General features: G+C 43.6%; 1 protein-coding gene across 2 annotated transcripts in view; it reads right to left on the minus strand.

Annotated features, from left to right (window-relative positions):
• Window positions 1-549: 549 nt before the first annotated feature.
• The window catches only part of LOC130366780 (hepatic lectin-like), a 55,242-nt gene continuing 34,566 nt past the window's right edge, over window positions 550-21,225 (minus strand). For both annotated transcript variants that reach the window (XM_056569141.1, XM_056569140.1), the window contains 4 exons: window positions 20,228-20,275; window positions 9,780-9,922; window positions 5,023-5,144; window positions 550-1,251 (listed from right to left, as the gene is read on the minus strand). In XM_056569141.1, the coding sequence (XP_056425116.1) occupies window positions 1,119-1,251; window positions 5,023-5,144; window positions 9,780-9,922; window positions 20,228-20,275 (446 nt within the window). In that variant the 3' untranslated portion in view covers window positions 550-1,118. The remainder of the gene's footprint in view (window positions 1,252-5,022; window positions 5,145-9,779; window positions 9,923-20,227; window positions 20,276-21,225) is intronic.

Here is a 21,225-nt window from a genome sequence, read left to right on the forward strand (position 1 = left end):
TATGTCGGGGCCATCGCATTAAGTGCTATCCGGCAGCGCCAAATGCTTAAGCTGCTGCCGGATAGCAGCTTAATGTTCCCCGTGTGGTGCGGTATGTATTACTTACCCCTCCACGATGCTCCGGGGTGCCCTCCGGGTCCAGCGTTGGTCTTCCGGTGTCTTCTCGGCCCTCTCCGATGACGTCAATACGCTGCTGCGCACGTCATCCAATAGGAATGTCGTACGAAGCGGCATAATGACGTCGCTACGCAGGCCGAGTAAGGCCTTGCGGAAGACAGCGGAGGACCAGAGAAGACAGCAGAGGACTGGAGAAGACAGTGGAGGACCGGAGAAGACAGCAGAGGACCGGAGAAGACAGCAGAGGACCGGAGAAGACAGCAGAGGACCGGAGAAGACAGCAGAGGACCAGAGAAGACAGCGGAGGACCGGAGAAGACAGCAGAGGACCGGAGAAGACAGCAGAGGACCAGAGAAGACAGCAGAGGACCGGAGAAGACAGCGGAGAGCCCAGCGGAGGCCCGGGGACACCATCTCGAGCGGCAGGGACAGGTGAGTACAGCTTCCTATACTTTACATTGCACGAATCCCTCAACATACGATGGATTCGACAAACGATGGCTCGTTTGGAACGAATTACCATCGTATGTTGAGGGACCACTGTATGTTTATTTCCATGTAATACATCACTTTAGACCTACAATATATATCTTTGTTGTAAAATCCCTTTGAGAGAAAAAAAAGGAAGGTTCCAGGAAAGAACACATTATTCCTTTATACACATTTACAAATTACATTTAGAAAATGCAGAAGGGCTCTTTATACTTAAAGGGGTACTCATTAGCTTCCTGCAAACACCCTGGGTTCGGGCTCCCATGGTCGTGACCCACGTCATAGACATGAATGGAGGGGAAAAGGTGTGACGTCCCAACCATGGCAGCCTGAACCCAGCATTCTAAACATAATGTTCATAACACTGGGTGTCTGTACGGAGCAACAGAGTGCCCCTTTAATGAGAAACATAAAATGGAAGTCATAGATTATGCAGGGATAGAAGACACAGGAGGCATTATTCTACCTCATTTATAAAGGTAGCTTTTTAGGGTTCTAGATATGATGAGCTTAGAGCTTTTTCTCACAAATCCCATATGCATCTTCATAAGTACAGGGAACATCATTCCACTCTCCAAAGCTCCACAAGTGGGCGCAATCTTCATCTCCGAGCATATCATTTGGCTCTCCTTTTTTCCAGCTCCTGTAAAGAAGTTGAGTATTAGACCAGTAGCCCATGTATCAATGCTGCATATACCACTGTAATATGATATGAAATAGAACTTGCCAGAATTTTTTATCCATACAAAGTCCTACAGGGAAAAACTCCATGTGCCTCTTTATGAAATTGTTGTCTTGCATAGATAAGGTAGGTAAATAACTTGCATAGATAAGGTAGGTAAATAGATAAGGTAGGCAAAGATTGGTTCTGCGCAGAACCACGCTTATGCGCAAATATCACCCGGCATCAGAGACTAAATAATACAGTAGAAAAACTAATAAAGTGCTCCGGGTGTGCCTAAAACATAACTTTTAATATATCATTTAAAAGTCCCTTTAATATGTGCCTGTGCAACCAACACTATATACAGTGGGGATCAAAAGTTTGGGCACCCCAGGTAAAAATTTGTATTAATGTGCATAAAGAAGCCAAGGAAAGATGGAAAATCTCCAAAAGGCATCAAATTACAGATTAGACATTCTTATAATATGTCAACAAAAGTTAGATTTTATTTCCATCATTTACACTTTCAAAATAACAGAAAACAAAAAAATGGCATCTGCAAAAGTTTAGGCACCCTGCAGAATTTATAGCATGCACTGCCCCCTTTGCAAAGCTGAGACCTGCCAGTGTCATGGATTGTTCTCAATCATCATCTGGGAAGACCAGGTGATGTCAATCTCAAAGGTTTTAAATGCACAGACTCATCTGAACTTGCCCCAACAATCAGCACCATGGGTTCTTCTAAGCAGTTGTCTAGAAATCTGAAACTGAAAATAGTTGTCGCTAACAAAGCTGGAGAAGGCTATAAGAAGATAGCAGAACGTTTTCAGATGTCAATATCCTCTGTTCGGAATGTAATTAAGAAATGGCAGTTATCAGGAACAGTGGAAGTTAAAGCAAGATCTGGAAGACCAAGAAAAATATCGGACAGAACAGCTCGCAGGATTGTGAGAAAAACTATTCAAAACCCACATTTGACTGCACAAGCCCTCCAGAAAGATCTGGCAGACACTGGAGTTGTGGTACACTATTCCACTATAAAGAGATACTTGTACAAATATGGTCTTCATTGAAGAGTCATCAGAAGAAAACCTCTTCTACGACCTCACCACAAAAATCAGCGTTTGAAGTTTGCAAATGAACATATAGACAAGCCTGATGCATTTTGGAAACAAGTTCTGTGGACCGATGAGGTTAAAGTTGAACTTTTTGGGCGGAATGAGCAAAGGTACGTTTGGAGAAGAAGAGGAACAGAATTTAATGAAAAGAACCTCTGTCCAACTGTTAAGCATGGGGAGTGGATCAATCATGCTTTGGGGTTGTATTGCAGCCAGTGGCACAGGGAACATCTCACGAGTAGAAGTAAAAATTGATTCAATAAAATTTCAGCAAATTTTGGATGCTAACGTGATGCCATCTGTGAAAAAGCTGAAGTTAAAGAGAGGATGGCTTCTACAAATGGATAATGATCCTAAACACACCTCGAAATTCATTGGGGATTACATCAAGAGGGGTAAACTGAAGGTTTTGCCATGGCCTTCACAATCTCCTGATCTCAAAATAATTGAAAATCTATGGATAGACCTTAAAAGAGAAGTGCGTGACAGACAGCCCAGAAATCTCAAAGAACTGGAAGATTTTGTAAGGAAGAATGGGCAAAGATACCTCAAACAAGAATTGAAAGACTCTTGGCTGGCTACAAAAAGTGTTTACAAGCTGTGATACTTGCCAAAGGGGGCAGTACAAGATATTAACTGCAGGGTGCCAAAACTTTTGCAGACACCATTTTTTTGTTTTCTGTTATTTTGAAAGTGTAAATGATGGAAATAAAATCTAACTTTTGTTGACATATTAATAAGAATGTCTTATCTGTAATTTGATGCCTTTTGGAGATTTTTTCCATCTTTCCTTGGCTTCTATTTGTACATTAATACAAATTTTTACCTAGGGTGCCCAAACTTTTGATTCCCACTGGTTCCCATGTGGTCTCATAATAAAGCAGAAACCGGCACAAGTTGGACTCTGCTGGGCCCTGCCAGTCTAACTGCACCAAATAATCAAAGTTACCACCAACGCATTTCTTCCCCTTGTTTAAAAGGGTGTCATCAGGGAGGTATCAACAATCATTTCAAATAGCAATAAACATTGACCACAAATATGGGTAAATGTGGCTCTTGGCAAACATGTGGTCACTTGTCCTGTTGGAGAGGAAATGAATGCATAGACTAGTAAATATAGCACAATCTCACAAAGGTCTGCAGTGATGGGAATCTATCCCTAGATCCTGTAAGGAACAAAGACACAGCCTGGTATCCTGTGGATAAAAAAGGCAAATCACTCCCTTCTTCATTGACACAGTGCCCCTGTAGTTATAGGTAGCCGCCAATCCCACCTGTAAAATAAAAAGAGACAGGCACAAAAATCTTGTTCAGTATTTGCCCTGTGGAGGAATGGGGACTGTATTAAAACAGATCCCTGGCTTACTCACGGTTCTGTAGTGTGGACAGAGGGCAAAGCACAAAGACCTGCTATAGTGCAGAGAGCCTATGCATTCATTTCCTCTCCAACAGGACAAGTGACTGCGTTTGCCAAGAGCCGCATTTACCCATATTTGTGGTCAATGTTTATTGCTATTTGAAATGATTGTTGATACCTCCCTGAAGACACCCCTCTAAACAAGGGGCAGAAACGCGTCGGTGGTAACGTTGATTATTTGGCGCAGTTGGACTGACAGAGCCCAGCAGAGTCCAACTTGTGCCGGTTTCTGCTTTATTATGAGACCACATGGGAACCATTTGATATTATATGGTGTTGTTTGCACAAGCAAATATTAGAGGGACTTTTAAATGATATATTAAAAGTTATGTTTTAGGCACAATCAGAGCACTTTATTAGTTGTTCTATTATTTAATAGATACGGTAGGGCCTCGTGTGTCAGTATGGGTCCCATCTTATAGATCCATATAGCATGCAGCTGTAATATGGCTGTGTCCACAAGGTTTTTCTCTGCAAGTAGAAAAAAAAGTTCTACTGTGGTGAGCGGGGTGGCATGCAGGTAGACTGTAGGGTGGTGTGATTGAGGGGAATGTTCGTGACGCTAGGAGTGTTAACCCACCACACTCGAAGGATGAAGAGGTTGCTGGTGCCAAGTGCTGGGTAAAGAATGCCTCAAATGCAAGGTTAGGGAAACCACTCCATTAATTGCAGAAGAATGATACAGACAGAACAGTTCAATTTTAGTGCAATTTTGCTGAAGGATACTATAGGGCACCACAGTTGCTTCCTTGGCACTTTGGGACTTGTAGTCCTCTACTAAGATGTGACTAGATGTGTCTGAGCTTAACTTAGACAGACGGACACCAGACAGACATGTCTATTCTTTCAACGGATTTCGCAAGGAAATGCATTGCTGCCTATAAGACATCACATTTCCGAGCTGTCCTAGCACTTGTTGGATTGTGCAAATGTGGGACATGTTCATGAACATTTTACACCATGTGAACATGGTCTATCAGTTCAGCATGACAGGAGAGTACTGTACTGTAGATATTTCAAAAACCCTAAAGACCCTGTACATAGATAGCAATTGATGGAGGATAAGACAACCACCTGTTATTACACTTAAAATCCACACCAACTGAATCCATCTAGAAGAGGGGGATTTAGGCTTTAAATAAGATCACAGAATGTATAGGTCATAATGTATTTTGAAAAAAGTACAAAGATTTCATATCTTCTTGGGAAACTCACTTGTAAGATGTTTCATAATCTGTTCCATCGACCCATATCCAGCTTCCTTCTTCATCCATATCATGGAGTCCAATCCAAAAACGTTTGGATGAGGAGGCATCAGAGTAAGTCTTAAGGAAGATCTGAAAAAAGAGCATGTAAGGCCAATCATCTTCACACCAAACTTTTCACACTATGGAAAAGGGTAAAAACCAGTACAAATTCCAAGAGTATTTATAGCATTTTTTAGAATAGAGATTACCTCAAACTTCCAAATTGACCACTTTTAGTTGTAATGATTTTTATTAAATTAAGAGAACAACATGATTGTGAGGACAAACAAAAAAAGTGTGTCATAGACATTGCAGAAGAAGGCCAATCAAACAATACCATCTGCCAAGTAACAGTGCATGTAACAGAACTGGTAGCCTTTAAAGCAGTGTTTCCTAAACTTAACCAAATAATTTTCATCAAAAGGCAAACTAAATAAAAAAAAAAACTTGGGAGCCGGGTGCAGAAGGGGCTTCATCATCATCAGAAGAGGGTTGCAGGTTGCCGTGAGGCAGCAGCAAGGTGGTAGCATGGTTGGCAGTCAGCATGGTGGCAGAAGTGGAAAGTTTGGAGCCAAACGTGCCCGGGTAGACCACCTGCATCGCGGCGGCCTACCTTCCCTGAGGTAGTGAAACAGGGGTTCCTGGAGTCGGAGGCAGTAGCAATCAATCAGTGCAGATTGTTGGTGGGAAAATCAGCTACTCAGCGGTGTGGCAGTTTTTCATCAAGCATCTGGAGGAGGTTAACATGGCCACATGCAAGATGTGTGGGCAGAAGGTGAAGCGTGGCCAGGGTCCCAATGTTGGCACCACGTCCCTGCATCAACATATGCAGCGTCACCATAAAGCGGCCTCGGAGAGCCATGGCTCCGATGTGGTGGTCCAGCCTGCTGCATCACCCAGTGGCATGCCTCTCACTGTTTCAGCCAGCCAAGGCTCCACCACCTCAGCCGAAGGTAGCTGTGTGTCATACCCATCTTCTATCGCTCCAGATGCTCCTGCTCCTCCTACTTCTAGTCAGCCATTCCGCCAGCATTCCAATGGCAAAGCTATATCAAAGAGACAACAGTATGCGCCCACTCATCCAACGGCGCAGAAGCTGAATGTGCTCCTGTCCAAGTTTCTGGTGCTGCAGTCCCCCCTTTTTCAAGTGGTGGACTCTGCACCTTTCAGAGAACTGATGGCTTGTGCCGAGACGAGGTGAAGAGTGCCAAGCCATCATTTCTTTGCGAAGAAGGGAGTACCAGCCCTGCACAATTTTGTGGAACAGAAGGTGGGCCAGTCCTTGAGCCTGTTGGTGTGTACCAAAGTGCACGGCAGTGCCGACGTGTGGAGCTGTAACTATGGTCAGGGACAATACATGTCCTTTACAGCTCACTGGGTGAATGTGTTCCTGCACCCCAACAACTGTCACAACAGCAACTTGGACAGTCTGATTTGCGACGTTTCCACACCTTGGAATTCCACTCTCCATATGTTGGACCGACTATATGAACAGAGAAAAGCCATAACCAATTTCTTGATAATCCAAGCGGATAGGGGGACTCCCCTGTGTAACTTCAATGTCAACCACGTCCAAGGGGGAAGACAGCACTAGTCCCTGCTCTTATGCCCGTGACCATCCGGATAACCAGTCCAGATACAGAACATCCAATTGGTATAGGTCACAGCAAAAAGTATGCAGACTCCCAATTTCAAAAAAGGCTGTGGTCTTTATTTAGGTCATCAGCAGTGCAACGTTTCGGCTATAGTGTAGCCTTTGTCAAGCATGCTTGACAAAGGCTACACTATAGCCGAAACGTTGCACTGATGATGACCTAAATAAAGACCACAGCCTTTTTTGAAATTGGGAGTCTGCATACTTTTTTCAATGTCAACCAGTGACAGCTCATACGTGACACCTGCCGTTTGCTCAGGCCCTTTGAGGAAGCCACATTATTAGTCAGTCGCCAGGATTATGGGATGAACAACGTCATTCCACTGCTTCATCTACTACAACACATGTTGGAAACAATGGCTGGTCAGGGCACTGGCAGGGCCAGATTAAGGTTTCCTGGAAGACGGAGCACTTCAGTATGATGGGGCCCCCAAACAACACACCAAAGACAGTCCCCCTCCCACTGAGACTTGTTGCTGGCTAGCAGGGGTGGACTGACAACTCATGGGGCCCCCCATGCACTCACACCCATATAGATGCCCTGCCCACATACAATAAATACATTTTTCAATTCATAAAGAAAATATAGCAAAATAATACAATTTTGGAAAGTTTTTGGGGGTGTGGGTTCGTTTCTACGCAATATATTTTACGGTTAAAATGACACCTTATCTTTATTCTGTAGGTCCATACAATTAGAATGATACCCTACTTACTTAGGTTTGATTTTGTATAACTACATGCAGGAACATTTATACGTTTAAAATTGTCCTCTTCTGACCCCTATAACTTTTTAATTTTTCCACATACGAGGCGGTATGGGACTTATTTTTTGCAACGTGACCTGAAGTTTTTATCGGTACCATTTTTGTTTTGCTCAAACTTTTTGATTGCTTTTTATAAAAAATGTTATGGAATAAAAAATGACCAAAAATACACTATTTTGGACTTTGGAATTTTTTGCGCATACGCCATTGACCATGAGGTTTCATTAATTATATATTTTTATTGTTCGGACATTTACGCATGCATCAATACCTCATATGTTTATGTTTATTTTTATTTACACAGTTTGTTTTTATGGGAAAAGGGGGGTTAAATGATCTTTATTCAAATTTTTTTCCACTTTTTTGCAATGTTATAGCTTCATAAAGGACTATAACATCAAGTACATTGATTCAATACACTGATCAATGCCATTGCATTGCAATGCATTGATCAGTGTTATCGGTGGTTGATTGCTCAAGCCTGGATTTCAGGCTTGGAGCAATCAATCGCCGATCGGACGTGCCGGAGGGAGGTAAGGCACCCTCCTGATGTGTCCTAGCTGATCGGGACATCACGATTTTACTGCGATGGTCCCAATCAGCCCAACTGAGCTGCCAGGAAGCTTTCACAGCCGTGTTTACAGAGTTAATGCCGGACATCTGCCTGAACGGCGATGTCCCGCATTTGCCACGAGTCCTGGCTGCTGATAGCAGTCGGGACCATGCGGGTATGATGTGAGCTCAGCTCGCTTCATAACCCTTCCGTGCCGCAGCGCCATTTAGAAACGGCGTTTTGCGACAAGGGGTCAATGTAGGTTTTGTTATATTTTACTACTTTTTGTGAGAAAATTTTCCCTTTCTGAACCCTATGACACTTTTTTATTTTTCCCTATACAAGGCTATATGAGGGACCATTTTTCATGCCATGATCTGTAGTTTTTAGCAGTATCATTTTAGTTTAGATGGGAATTTTTGACCACTTTTTATTTTTTTATTTGCATATGATGTGTCCAAAAAGCAGCAATTCCAGATTTTGGTATTTTTCTTTTATATATTTACGCCATTTACTGTCCTCTCCTAATCTCACCACTGAGTTCTGACTGACATCACTCCTATGTTCTCCTCATGCTGCCACCACCTTCACGCTGTGTCATTCAACAACTATATGGTCTTCTTATGCTGCTGCCACCTCCACGCTGTGTCTTTCAGCCACTATATGTTCTCCTCATGCTGCCATCACCTCCATGCTGTGTCATTCAGCCACTATATGGTCTCCTCATGCTGCCGCCAACTCCAGGCTGTGTCATTCAGCCAGTATATATTCTCCTCATGCTGCCGCCACCTCCATGCTGTGTCATTCAAACACTATATGGTCTCCTCATGCTGCCACCACCTCCACGCTGTGTCATTCAGCCACTATATGTTCTCCTCATGCTGCCGCATCCTCCACACTGTGTCATTCAGCCACTATATGTTCTCCTCATGCTGCCTCCAACTCCAGGCTGTGTAATTCAGGCACTATATGGTTTCCTCATACTGATGCAACCTCAAGGCTGTGTCATTGTGCCGCCATGTGACATGTGACTCCTTGTTAGATTCGGTCTTTTATAACCACACTATTTATTGAAAGTAAATGTTGGGGCCCGGGACATTAAACTTGGGAATGTAATATTAAATTTAAATGTCAAAATCTTAAATTTAAATTTTTAAAAATCAATGTAATCTTTTCAAGACTGAGGCCCTTTGGTCGTCGGCGTCATATATTAGTTGTGGAATTACCACAATAATGCAATGAAACAGATTGGAGCGATAACAATGAACCATAACTGATTAAATGAAACATTTGCATTTCCACAAAGAGTAAGACATTGGGGGGGGGGGGGGGGGGGGCTGGGGTCGCTGAGAGGCACAAGCTGGAACAGCTGGTAGCTCGCCTCACGGTGAACCACCAGCTCGATGCTCATTAGAGTGGGTACTCAAAAAATGTAAATAAATTCAAATAAAATAAAATAAAAATGACAAATAAAATCTATTAATTCTCTTCAATTTTGATGCCATATGGTCTCCCTGCTGCCACATCCAGACGCTCTGCAGCAGTGATTCTAATAGCGATGCCTGTAATCTGCATGTCATACTGAATAACAGTATTATTTCACTAATTTTTGGGGAAAATTTGGCGAATTGGCCGAATCAAATTTTTCAAAAAATTCGCTCATCTCTAGTAAAGATTAATAGAATTTGTCAATGGATAAGATGGTCCTTTACTATTCCACGCAACACTCCAATCTTCTACCATTATCTCACCTGCTCCCGCTCACTGGTGACTGAGGCTAGGTCCGCTTCTTTCTTGAGACATAAACTCCTGGTTTTCGACCAAGAAGTTCTAGTCACAGTAAGAAAATAGCAGCTCTCTTCAAACTGTTTCCACCCGACCTCACAAGTTTTCTCTGAAATCAAGAGGAAATAAGATTTACTCTACTTGCTTGAGGATCTTCATCTCTTCGGGACTTGCCTTGTCCTACATTGCACAGACAACCTATTGAGTTAATTTCTGCTTTTAAAAGGGTACTCCGGTGGAAAACTATTTCTTTTTTCAAATCAATTGGTTACAAAAAGTAAAACAGATCTGTAAATTACTTTTATTTAAAAAAACTTAATTCTTCCAATATTAACCAATACAGCTGCTGTATACTACCGTGTTTCTCCGAAAATAAGACCGGGTCTTATATTAATTTTAGTCACGAAAAACACACTAGGGCTTATTTTCAGGGTAGGGCTTATTTACTTACGGTATGTACATTGAACAACACACCATACATTGCCCCCCAACTCCCCCCCTGCTGGTTTATCAGCCCAGCGCTGCACCCCTCATCGAGGGACTAATTGTACCGTATGTCACCCGCGAGCGCCGCTTCTCTTCCTCCCCCCTGCCAAATAGTTATCAGCCGCTGCGCTGTACTCTGTATTCTTGTGCCCGGGCTGCAAACATTAAAAAATTCATAGTAGCATTATATATGACAGTAGGCTCATCTTACATGACAATGCGCTCAGCCTATCATCGGCAGAAGCGGGACATCGCTGCGGCCGGTGATAGGCTGAAGGCTCTGAGATGTCCCAACACCAGGAAGCAGCAAGAGCAGCGGAGAACAGTGATGCCGGTTCCTTAGCAACGGGGGAACAGAGGATGAAGGTAAGTTAAAGTTTGTTTTTTAATATTTACATTGGCATTGCCTAGGTCTTATTTTCGGGGTAGGGCTTATATTGCAGCCCACTCTGATAATCCAGCTAGGGCTTAAGTTGAGTTCTTCTTTTCAGTCTGACCACAGTGCTCTCTGCTGCCACCTCTGTCCGTGTGAGGAACTGTCCAGAGTAGAAGCAAATCCCCATAGCAAAACCTCTCCTGCTCTGGACAGTTCCTGAAATGGACAGAGGTGTCAGAAGAGAGCACTGTGGTCAAACAGAAAACAACTGTCCGTAGGCATTGTTGTTTATTAGTAAGGCTAGGTTCACACTGCGGAATCTCCAGGCAGAAAATTTCCGTCTAGAGATTTTGGGTGCGGCCAATGCCGACTGAATCAGTCGACGCTAGAACCGCATAGACATTGCAGTCCCCAATAGCTATGTGTTCCGTGACTATATCCACCTGAAGAATTAGCAAAGTTTTTCCTTTCACTAATTCCGTTGTCTGAACCTAGCCTAACACATCACCTATTTACCGAGGAAGTTGTGCTGCCAACATATGTCAATTTAATGTGTGCGTAAAAGATGCGATAATCATAGAAAAAAAGTGTTTGCATGTTTGTTGGCTGAACTCTGGCATATTAACACTGGCTAGTGATCGGACATGATCGTAGGAGCACTGATCGTAGGGCCTTTATTTTCCTTTGCAGAGGCACTGCAGGTAAAATAAATACTTACTGCCAGGATAACAGCTGTGTGGGTACAAGCAGGAGGATACTTTGTCATCTGATTGTTGTCACGGTGCTCTTCTAACAGGGTTTCACCTAAGCGGACAAACCTTTTCACGACCTGATCTTATTAAAGAGGACCTGGCACGTCTGTCCATTACAGTCAGCCTATTAGGTACAATGCAAAAGGTTGTTCCCCTCAGATTAAAGCTGATATACTTGTAAGGGGGAACTTGCACACAGGGGCGTAGCTATAAGTGATGCAGAGGTACACATCTACCCCATAAGAGACCATTATTATAACTGGCACATGAAGGCCTGTTGCATATTTTGCACCAGGGCTTAAAAGCCACAAGTTTCGCCTCTTCTAGCATATGATAAACACTTTGGTGTCTATCATCAGCACCTTGAGTACTTAAAGGGGTACTCCGCCCCTAGACATCTTACCCCCTATCCAAAGGATAGGGGACAAGATGTCAGATCGACGGGGTCCCGCTGCTGGGGACCCCCAGGATCTCCGCTGCGGCACCCCGCTATCATTACTGCACAGAGCGAGTTCGCTCTGTGCGTATTGACAGGCGATACATGGGCCGGAGCATCGTGACGTCACGGCCCACCCCTTTCAATACAAGTCTATGGGAGGGGGCGTGGTGGTCGTCACGCCCCCGCCATAGACTTGCATTAAGGGGACGGGCCGTGATGTCACGAGGGGCGGAGCCATGACGTCACGCTGCTCCATCCCCTGTATCTCCCGTCATTATGCATACAGCGAACTCGCTCTGTGAAGTAATGACAGCGCGGTGCCGCAGCAGAGATCCCGGGGGGCCCCAGCAGTGGGACCCCGGCGATCTGACATCTTGTCCCCTATCCTTTGGATAGGGGATAAGATGTCTAGGGGCGGAGTACCCCTTTAAATGGGCACTGTCATTAAAACAAATTTTTGCTATTGCATAGTGTTGCTCGCGAATATTCGCAATACGAATTTTATTTGCGAATATCGCATATTCGCGAATTCACGAATATTCGCGAATATAGCGCTATATATTCGTAATTACGAATATTCGTTTTTTTTTTGTTTGTTTGTTTTTCACAGTACACATCACAGTGATCACCCCTCTCTGCTTCCAGCTTGTATGGTGTAAAGAAGGCTCTAATACTACTGTGTGATACTGGTGTGCGAATTGTTGCTTATGTTAATTTTTGTATATGCTTATTTTCGCATATGTTATTTTCGCATACGCGAAAATAAAACGAGAATATTACGAACATGCGAATATTCGCGAATATATGACGAATATTTGTCCATATATTCGCGAATATTCGCAAATTCGAATATGGCCTATGCCGCTCAACACTACTATTGCACTCCTTATGGTAAATAAAAAAAATCATTCTAATGTACTTTGGTTTAAAAAAATGACGTTTTCTATGTTTTATTTGTGTTGAAAAAAGCTGCCACTAGGTGGCTCCCTACTTTTCATGAGCATGTTTCCCCCCCCCCCTCTCTTGCACAGACTTTGGACTCCTGCTGGCCTGGCAGAAGTCCAAAATCAGGAAATGTAGTATGGAGTGCTGAGGGGGAGTGTATGCAGCCTTAGCCAATCATAGCTCATCTCACACACTGAACTGCTCTCTGGGCTGTGTGTAGCAGAGTAAGGGAGGAAATTCTCCCCTGTAAGGCTTCAGATGATGTCACGCCTGGTGGGGAACGCCCCTTCCCAGTCTGTGAATCTGAGACTGAGCACAAAATACAGAGCAATATCAAGGTAGAAAACTTAAAAATATTAAAAATAAACTCAGGGGGTGGTTTATCATGATGGGGGCAGTGAACTGGGAGGATTATAAAATTTTACAAGATAATGATAGTTCTTCTTTAACCCCTTAACCTCTTCAGGACCCATGACGTATGCATACGCCATCACACCCTGGGTCTTAAGGACCCATGACGTATGCATACGTCATGGCGTTTTCCGGTCTCTGCCGCTCGCCGGGCAGAGATCGGAACCGGATGCCTGCTGAAATCCTTCAGCAGGCATCCAGGGCAAACGCCGAGGGGGGCCATGTAGGCCCCCCATGTCGGCGATCACCGCAAATCCCAAGGGAAATTGCCCTTGCGATCTGCGGCGACACCGGGCTGATCGGGTCTCTGGGACCCGACCGCCCGGTAATTTCGCATGATCCCGGCTGTCACAGACAGCCAGGACCATGCTGGAGCATAGGAGCGAGGTGGCAAGCCTGCCACCTCCTCCGATCCCCTGCGATCCGTCGGTTAGTTAACCGACCAATCGCAGGAGGGGGGGCGGTTACTTCCTCCCGTCCTGCCCGGCCCCTGAAAGTCCGGAGAGCACGGGAGGAAGACCGGAGGACGCGGCGGGGGACGGGGGAGTGCTGGGGACCGGCCCCGGTACTTACCTCGTCCCTGAAGATCCGGATCCCGGCGAGGAAGATGGCGGCGGCGGCGACAGGTGAGTAGATCTTCAGCCGCGGTCGGGCCCTTTACAGCAATGCACGTCGCCGTAAAGCAACATGCATTGCTGTAATAGGACCCTGTAAACTACAACTCCCAGCATGCCCAGACAGCCCTTGGCGTCTGGGCATGCTGGGAGTTGCAGTTTTGCAACATCTGGAGGTCCACAGTTTGGAGACCACTGTGCCCTTCCAGATGTTGCAAAACTACACATCCTCAGCATGCCCTTACTGTCCAGGCATGCTGGGAGTTGTAGTTCTGTAACATCTGGCCCTTCAGATGTTGCAGAACTACAACTCCCAGCATGCCTGGACAGTTTTGGCATACTGGGAGTTGTAGTTTTGCAACATCTGGAAGGGCACAGATTGGGAACCACTGTATTAGTGGTCTGCAAACTGTAGTCCTCCAGATGTTACAAAACTACAACTCCCAGCATGCTGGGAGTTGTAGTTCGGCAACATCTGGCTCTAAAGATGTTGCCGAACTACTACTCCCAGCATGCCTGAGAATGTTTGGGAGTTCTGGTTTTGCAACAGCTGGAGGCACACTGGTTGGGAAACATTGTTTCCTAACTCAGTGTTTCCCAACCCGTGTGCCTCCAGCTGTTGCAAAACCACAACTCCCAAACATTCTCAGGCATGCTGGGAGTAGTAGTTTTGCAACAGCTGGAGGTCCCCCCCCCCCCCCTGTGAATGTACAGGGTACATTCACATGGGCAGGGGGCTTACAGTGAGTATCGGGCTGCAAGTTTGCGATGCAGCAAATTTTGCGCGGCAGCTCAAACTCGCTGTAACCCCCCGCCCGTGTGACTGTACCCTAAAAACACTACACTACACTACCACAAAATAAAATAAAAAGTAAAAAACACTACATATACACATACCCCTACACAGCCCCCCTCCCCTCCCAATAAAAATGAAAAACGCCTGGTGCGCCACGGTTTCCAAAATGGAGCCTCCAGCTGTTGCAAAACAACAACTCCCAGTATTGCCAGACAGCCGTTGACTGTCCAGGCATGCTGGGAGTTTTGCAACAGCTGGAGGCACCCTGTTTGGGAATCACTGGCGTAGAATACCCCTATGTCCACCCCTATGCAAATCCCTAATTCAGCCCTCAAATGCGCATGGCGCTCTCACTTTGGAGCCCTGTCGTATTTCAAGGCAACAGTATAGGGTCACATATGGGGTATCGCCGTACTCGGGAGAAATTGACTAACAAATCTTGGGGGTCTTTTTCTCCTTTCACCCCTTATGAAAAGGTGAAGTTGGGGTCTACACCAGCATGTTAGTGTAAAAAAATAAACTTTTTACACTAACATGCTGGTGTTGCCCTATACTTTTCATTTTGACAAGAGGTAAAGGGGAAAAAAGCCCCCCAAAATTTGTAACGCAATTTCTCCCGACTACGGAGATACCCCATATGTAGGCGCAAAGTGTTCTGGGGGCGCACAACAAGGCCCAGAAGGGAGAGTGTGCCATGTACATTTGAGGTGATTTGCACAGGGGTGGCTGATTGTTACAGCGGTTTTGACAAACGCAAAAAAAACAAAACCCCACATGTGACCCCATTTCGGAAACTACACCCCTCACGGAATGTAATGAGGGGTGCAGTGAGAATTTACACCCCACAGGTGTCTGACAGATCTTTGGAAGAGTGGGCTGTGCAAATTAAAAATGTTGTACAGCTCACTGTTCCAAAGATATGACAGACACCAGTGGGGGGTAAATGCTCATTTTATGCCTTGTTACGTTCCTCAAGGGGTCTAGTTTCCAAAATGGTATGCCATGTGGGGGTTATTTTGCTGTTCTGGCACCATAGGGGCTTCCTAAATGCGACATGCCCCCCGAGCAAAATTTGCTCTCAAAAAGCCAAATATGACTCCTTCTCTTCTGAGCATTGTAGTTTCGCCCGTAGTGCACTTCAGGTCAACTTATGGGGTACCTCCATACTCAGAAGAGATGTGGTTACAAATTTTGGGGGGTATTTTCTGCTATTAACCCTTGCAAAAACGTGAAATTTGGGGGGAAACACACATTTTAGTGAAATTTTATTTTTATTTTTTTACATATGCAAAAGTCGTGAAACCCCTGTGGGGTATTAAGGCTCACTTAATTCCTTGTTACGTACCTCAAGGGGTCTAGTTTCCAAAATGGTATGCCATGTGGGGGATTTTTGCTGTTCTGGCACCTTAGGGGCTTCCTAAATGCAACATGCCCCCCAAAAACCATTTCAGAAAAACGTACTCTCCAAAATCCCCTTGTCGCTCCTTCGCTTCTGAGCCCTCTACTGCGCCCGCCGAACACTTTACATAGACATATGAGGTATGTGCTTACTCGAGAGAAATTGGGCTACAAATATAAGTATACATTTTCTCCTTTTTCCCCTTGTAAAAATTCAAAAATTGGGTCTACAAGAACATGCGAGTGTAAAAAATGGAGATTGTGAATTTTTTCCTTCACTTTGCTGTTATTCCTGTGAAACACCTAAAGGGTTAAAACGCGGACTGAATGTCATTTTGAATACTTTGGGGGGTGCAGTTTTTATAATGGGGTCATTTGTGGGGTATTTCTAATATGAAGGCCCTTCAAATCCACTTCAAACCTGAACTGGTCCCTGAAAAATTGTGAGTTTGGAAATTTTGTGAAAAATTGGAAAATTGCTGCTGAACTTTGAAGCCCTCTGGTGTCTTCCAAAAGTAAAAACTCATAAATTTTATGATGCAAACATAAAATAGACATATTGTATATGTGAATAAAAAAAAATTATTTGGAATATCCATTTTCCTTACAAGCAGAGAGCTTCAAAGTTAAAAAAAATGCAAAATTTTCAAATTTTTCATAAAATTTTGGGATTTTTCACCAAGGAAGGATGCAAGTTATCACAAAATTTTACCACTATGTTAAAGTAGAATATGTCACGAAAAAACAATCTCGGAATCAGATTGATAACTAAAAGCATTCCAGAGTTATTAATGTTTAAATTGACAGTGGTCAGAATTGCAAAAAATGCCCGGATCCTGAGGTGTAAAATGGCTGGGTCCTTAAGGGGTTAAGCACCAAGCTCATTTTGGCCTTAAGGACCAGGCCAATTTTATTTTAGCATTTTTGTTTTTTCCTCTTTGGATGAAAATATAAAAGAGTTATGATTTTTAGAAGGCACAGACCCATGTGAGGGCTTGTTTTTTTGCATCCCCAATTTAACTTTGTAATAACATCACTCATTTTACCATAAAATGTACGGCGAAACCAAAAACATATTATTTATGTGAGGAAATTGAAAAGAAAACCGCAATTAAGCAAATTTTGGAAGGTTTTGTTTTCACGCTGTACACTTTACAGTAAAAATTACATGTTTTCTTTATTCTGTGGGTCAATACGATTAAAATTATACCCATGTTATATACCTTTTTATAATTGTACCACTTTAAAAAAAATCTCAAACTATTTTAACAAAATTTGAATGTTTGAAATTACCCTATTTTGACCACCTATAACTTTCTCATTTTTCTGTATACGGGGCGGTATGAAGGCTCATTTTTTGCACTGTGGTCTGTAATTTTTATCAGTACCACTTTTACTTTATATTAATTTTTTTTATAATTCTTTTTGGAATAAAATGTGACAAAAAAGCAGCAATTTTGGAAATTTTTTACGTTTACGCCGCTCACTGTAGGGGATAGTTAACATTATATTTTGATAGTTTGGACTTTTCCGCACGCGGCGATACCAATTATGTTTATTAATTTTTTTTAACGCTTTTTGGGGGTAAAATGGGAAAAAGGGACGATTTATATTTTTATTGGGGGAGGGGATTTTTCTAATTTTTTTAACTTTTTATTTTTTTACTTTCTTTTTTACACTTTTTATGTCCCCATAGGGGACTATTTATAGCAATCATTTGATTGCTAATACTGTCCAGTGCTGTTCAGTGTTATCGGTGATCATCTGCTCTGCTCGATGTCAGACCAGAGCAGAAGAACCCTGGAGATGGCCGGAGGCAGGTGAGGGGACCTCCGGTTGCCATGCTGGATGATCAGATCGGGCGATCGCTGCGGGCGATCGGATCATCCATTTTAAATACAGCACCGCTGCAGTATTGATCATGGCATCTGAGGCGTTAATGGCGCACATCAGCGCGATCGCTGATGTCCGCCATTACCGCCGGGTTCCTGGCTATCCAGGGTGCTTGCGGTCATGTCCGGTGCTTGCGGTCATGTCCCTGACGTAAATGTAAGTCATGGTGCGTTAAGTACCACTGCACCATGACGTACATTTACGTCCATTGGCCCTCTTTTACTAAGAGTGTCGGTTTGTGTTTCTTTTATGTGGTTCCAACCTTTTTTCTACTTGGTATGTACTAATCTGTCACACTTTTCTCGATATTTTTAGTCGCAGGGAAAAATTATGTTGCACGGTAATTTCTGTTGCATGGTTCTATCGCACGGTAATTTCTGTCGCAGGGTTTATTCAACTTCTAATCATAAAAAGTGGCAATACATGGTAGGACTACGCTTTTCGGAAGGGCTCCCTCCTTCCTGAGGTCCGAGTTACAGTGTATGGATACAGTACTTTATATATACATATTTCCATGAATACATTAACCCATTAAATATTTGAATTTTGCCAGGTCTGAATGCCATTGGAAGCAGGGTATGATGTCAGCCTCCTGGGTCTATTGGTTGTGTATAGGAATGAATGGGCTGGATCTATGAGATTGTAATTTTTTGGCCCATTTGGGTCTATGGAGATCTTGAAGCAAATGGGGTAGAAAGCTAAACTGCCTGGTAGTAATGAGGATGGGAGACCCTGGTGTAGGTTCAATTCCAGGCTTGATATACAGTGTTGGGATTATACTTTACCATAAATCCTTAGATCATATGGTATTAAATTCAGTTTAATGACTCCTTCCTTGCGATATGTTTGAGGAATATTGTATATTCTTTTACATATCATACAGGTGTGTGAAAAATCATGAACATATTTGGTACACAGACTATCCCAATATTGATCAAAAAAGGCACTGAAACAAAACTTCTATGTCATGTTCAGCAGCTTAAAAAATACTGAAAAGTTCTGTAACTTTCTAATATACTCCGTGCATTAACTCCTTGCTGATTTCAAGATCCCTTTCTGTTATAATTTACCCCATTAAGGACACAGCCCATTTGGCCCTTAAAGGGGTTCTCCACTGCTCCAGCGTTTGGACCATGTTGTTCCAAACGCTGGGTGCGGCCTGCGGGGGTCACAACCCCCTTAAAAGGGGTACTACGGCGCTAAGACATCTTATCCCCTATCCCGTCGCTGGGGACCCCGCAATATTTCATGCAGCACCCCGCTATCCTCAGCCTCCGGAGCGAACATCGGTCTGGGTCTGATGACTCACGATCATGGGGCTGGAGTATTGTGATGTCACGGCTCCGACCCCGTGTGACCTCACGCTCCGCCCCCTCAATGCAAGCCTATAGGAGGGAACAGTGATCTTTAATTTTTTTACTACTTTTGCGTATATATGACTTTTTGATCACTTTTTATTTCATTTTTAGTGGACATGATGTAGCCAAAAAGTAGCAATTTTGGACTTTTTTTTTACATTTACGCCGTTCACCGTACAGGATGATTAACATTATATTTTTATAGTTTGAACATTTACACATGCACCAATACCAAATATGTTTATTTATTTATTTTTTACGATTTTATAAGTAAAATAGGGAAAAGGATCGATTTTTTTAAATTTTTTTATTGGGGGTGTTTTTTTTTAACACTTTTATAAGTAAAATAGGGAAAAGAGGCGATTTTCTAATATTTTTTTTAAACTTTTTTCTACATTTATTTTACACTTTTTAGGGGATTATCTTTAGATTGCTAATACTATTCAGTATTATCAGCGATCTTCTTCTCTTGTCTGTCTGATGTCAGACCAGAGGAGAATACCCAAGAAGACCAGTGGAGGCAGGTGAAAGGACCTCCGTCGGCCATCTTGGAAGACTGGATTCCCGCAACCGTGACGTGGGCGATTCCATCAGCCATTTAAAGCTCCGCATTGCCCCAGATGCCGTTATCTGTATTCATCACAGCATCTGAGAGGCCATTAACAGCCGGGACCTGCCGTGCATGATGCGAGCACCACTTTAGTGATCGCGTCATGTATAGGACGTAACTGTACGTCCTGTTGCGCTAAGTCCCATCGCATCAGGACGTTAATTTACACCCATTGTTCTTAAGGGATTAATGGGACCTATTCATAGAATACAATACAATGCATGAATTTTTTACCTTATTTATTAGAAAGTTAAATGTCTCAGGTTTAGTTAATAACCCGCCCAAGTCAGAGTAGTCACTTTTAGTTAGAACCTTTGCTTATTTAATTTCACTTACTCTTCAATGATGTGTGCAGCTGGTCCATGTCCATATAAAGTTTATGTACTGCAGGGAAAAAATAAAGGGTGTTATTGACAGAAGTGCCTTGTGGTAATTGACCATGATTTATTGGGGATTTAGCTGTGGTGTAACTCTAGGTCAGCGGTCTCAAACTGTGGCCCCCAGATGTTGCAAAACTTCATATCTCAGCATGCTGGGAGTTGAAGTTTTGCAACATCTGGAGGGCCACAGTTTGAGACCACTATTCTAGGTCCTGCAGAATTTCCACTCAAACCTGCAATTTCTGGGGAATTTAGTTTTTATTGCAGTTAAAGTAATGTTAACTTTATTACAGCTATTTAAAATCTAATCTAATATTTACAATGTGGCTAAGTGCATTATCTTGCTAAGGGAAGGGTCACACATAGAGCATTCACAGTGTATTTGACGCTGCGGATGCGCTACTGACCGTACCTAGAGTAAGCCTCCTGCTGGGCCTGCGTTGTGCCGCCACCGCATGCAGACACACAGAGACCTGCAAGTCGTGTGCACATGCGCAGTGTACAGAGACATTGCGGCCGCTCTCGGCCTAGCTCAGGGAGCAGGGGGAGCTACCATGATGTCTGTGAGTAAACTCTGCGTGCGCGCGTGACTCGCAGGCCCCTGTGTGTCTGCTCGTGGCGGTGGATTGCTGCTATGAGCAGACAACATAGGCAGAGCAGGAGGCACACTCTAGGGTCGGTCATCAGCATATTTTACGCTGCGGATACGTTATGTGTGACCTTACCCTAAAAGAGCACACTACTATTAGGGGATCCCACCACCATGAAGAGGGGAACTTGGTCTGCACAATGTTTAGGTGGGTGGTACATGTCAGAGTAACATCCACATGAATGTCAGACCCCAAGGTCTCCCAGCAGGACATTGATCAGAGCATCACTCCACCCACTTGCCTTTTTCCAAAGGTGTATCCTGGTCTTCCAAAGTAAGTGATGCATTTTTACTTGTCCATCCAC

The sequence above is a fragment of the Hyla sarda genome, chromosome 4 (assembly GCF_029499605.1).
Source record: "Hyla sarda isolate aHylSar1 chromosome 4, aHylSar1.hap1, whole genome shotgun sequence".
NCBI classification, from domain to species: Eukaryota; Metazoa; Chordata; class Amphibia; order Anura; family Hylidae; genus Hyla; species Hyla sarda.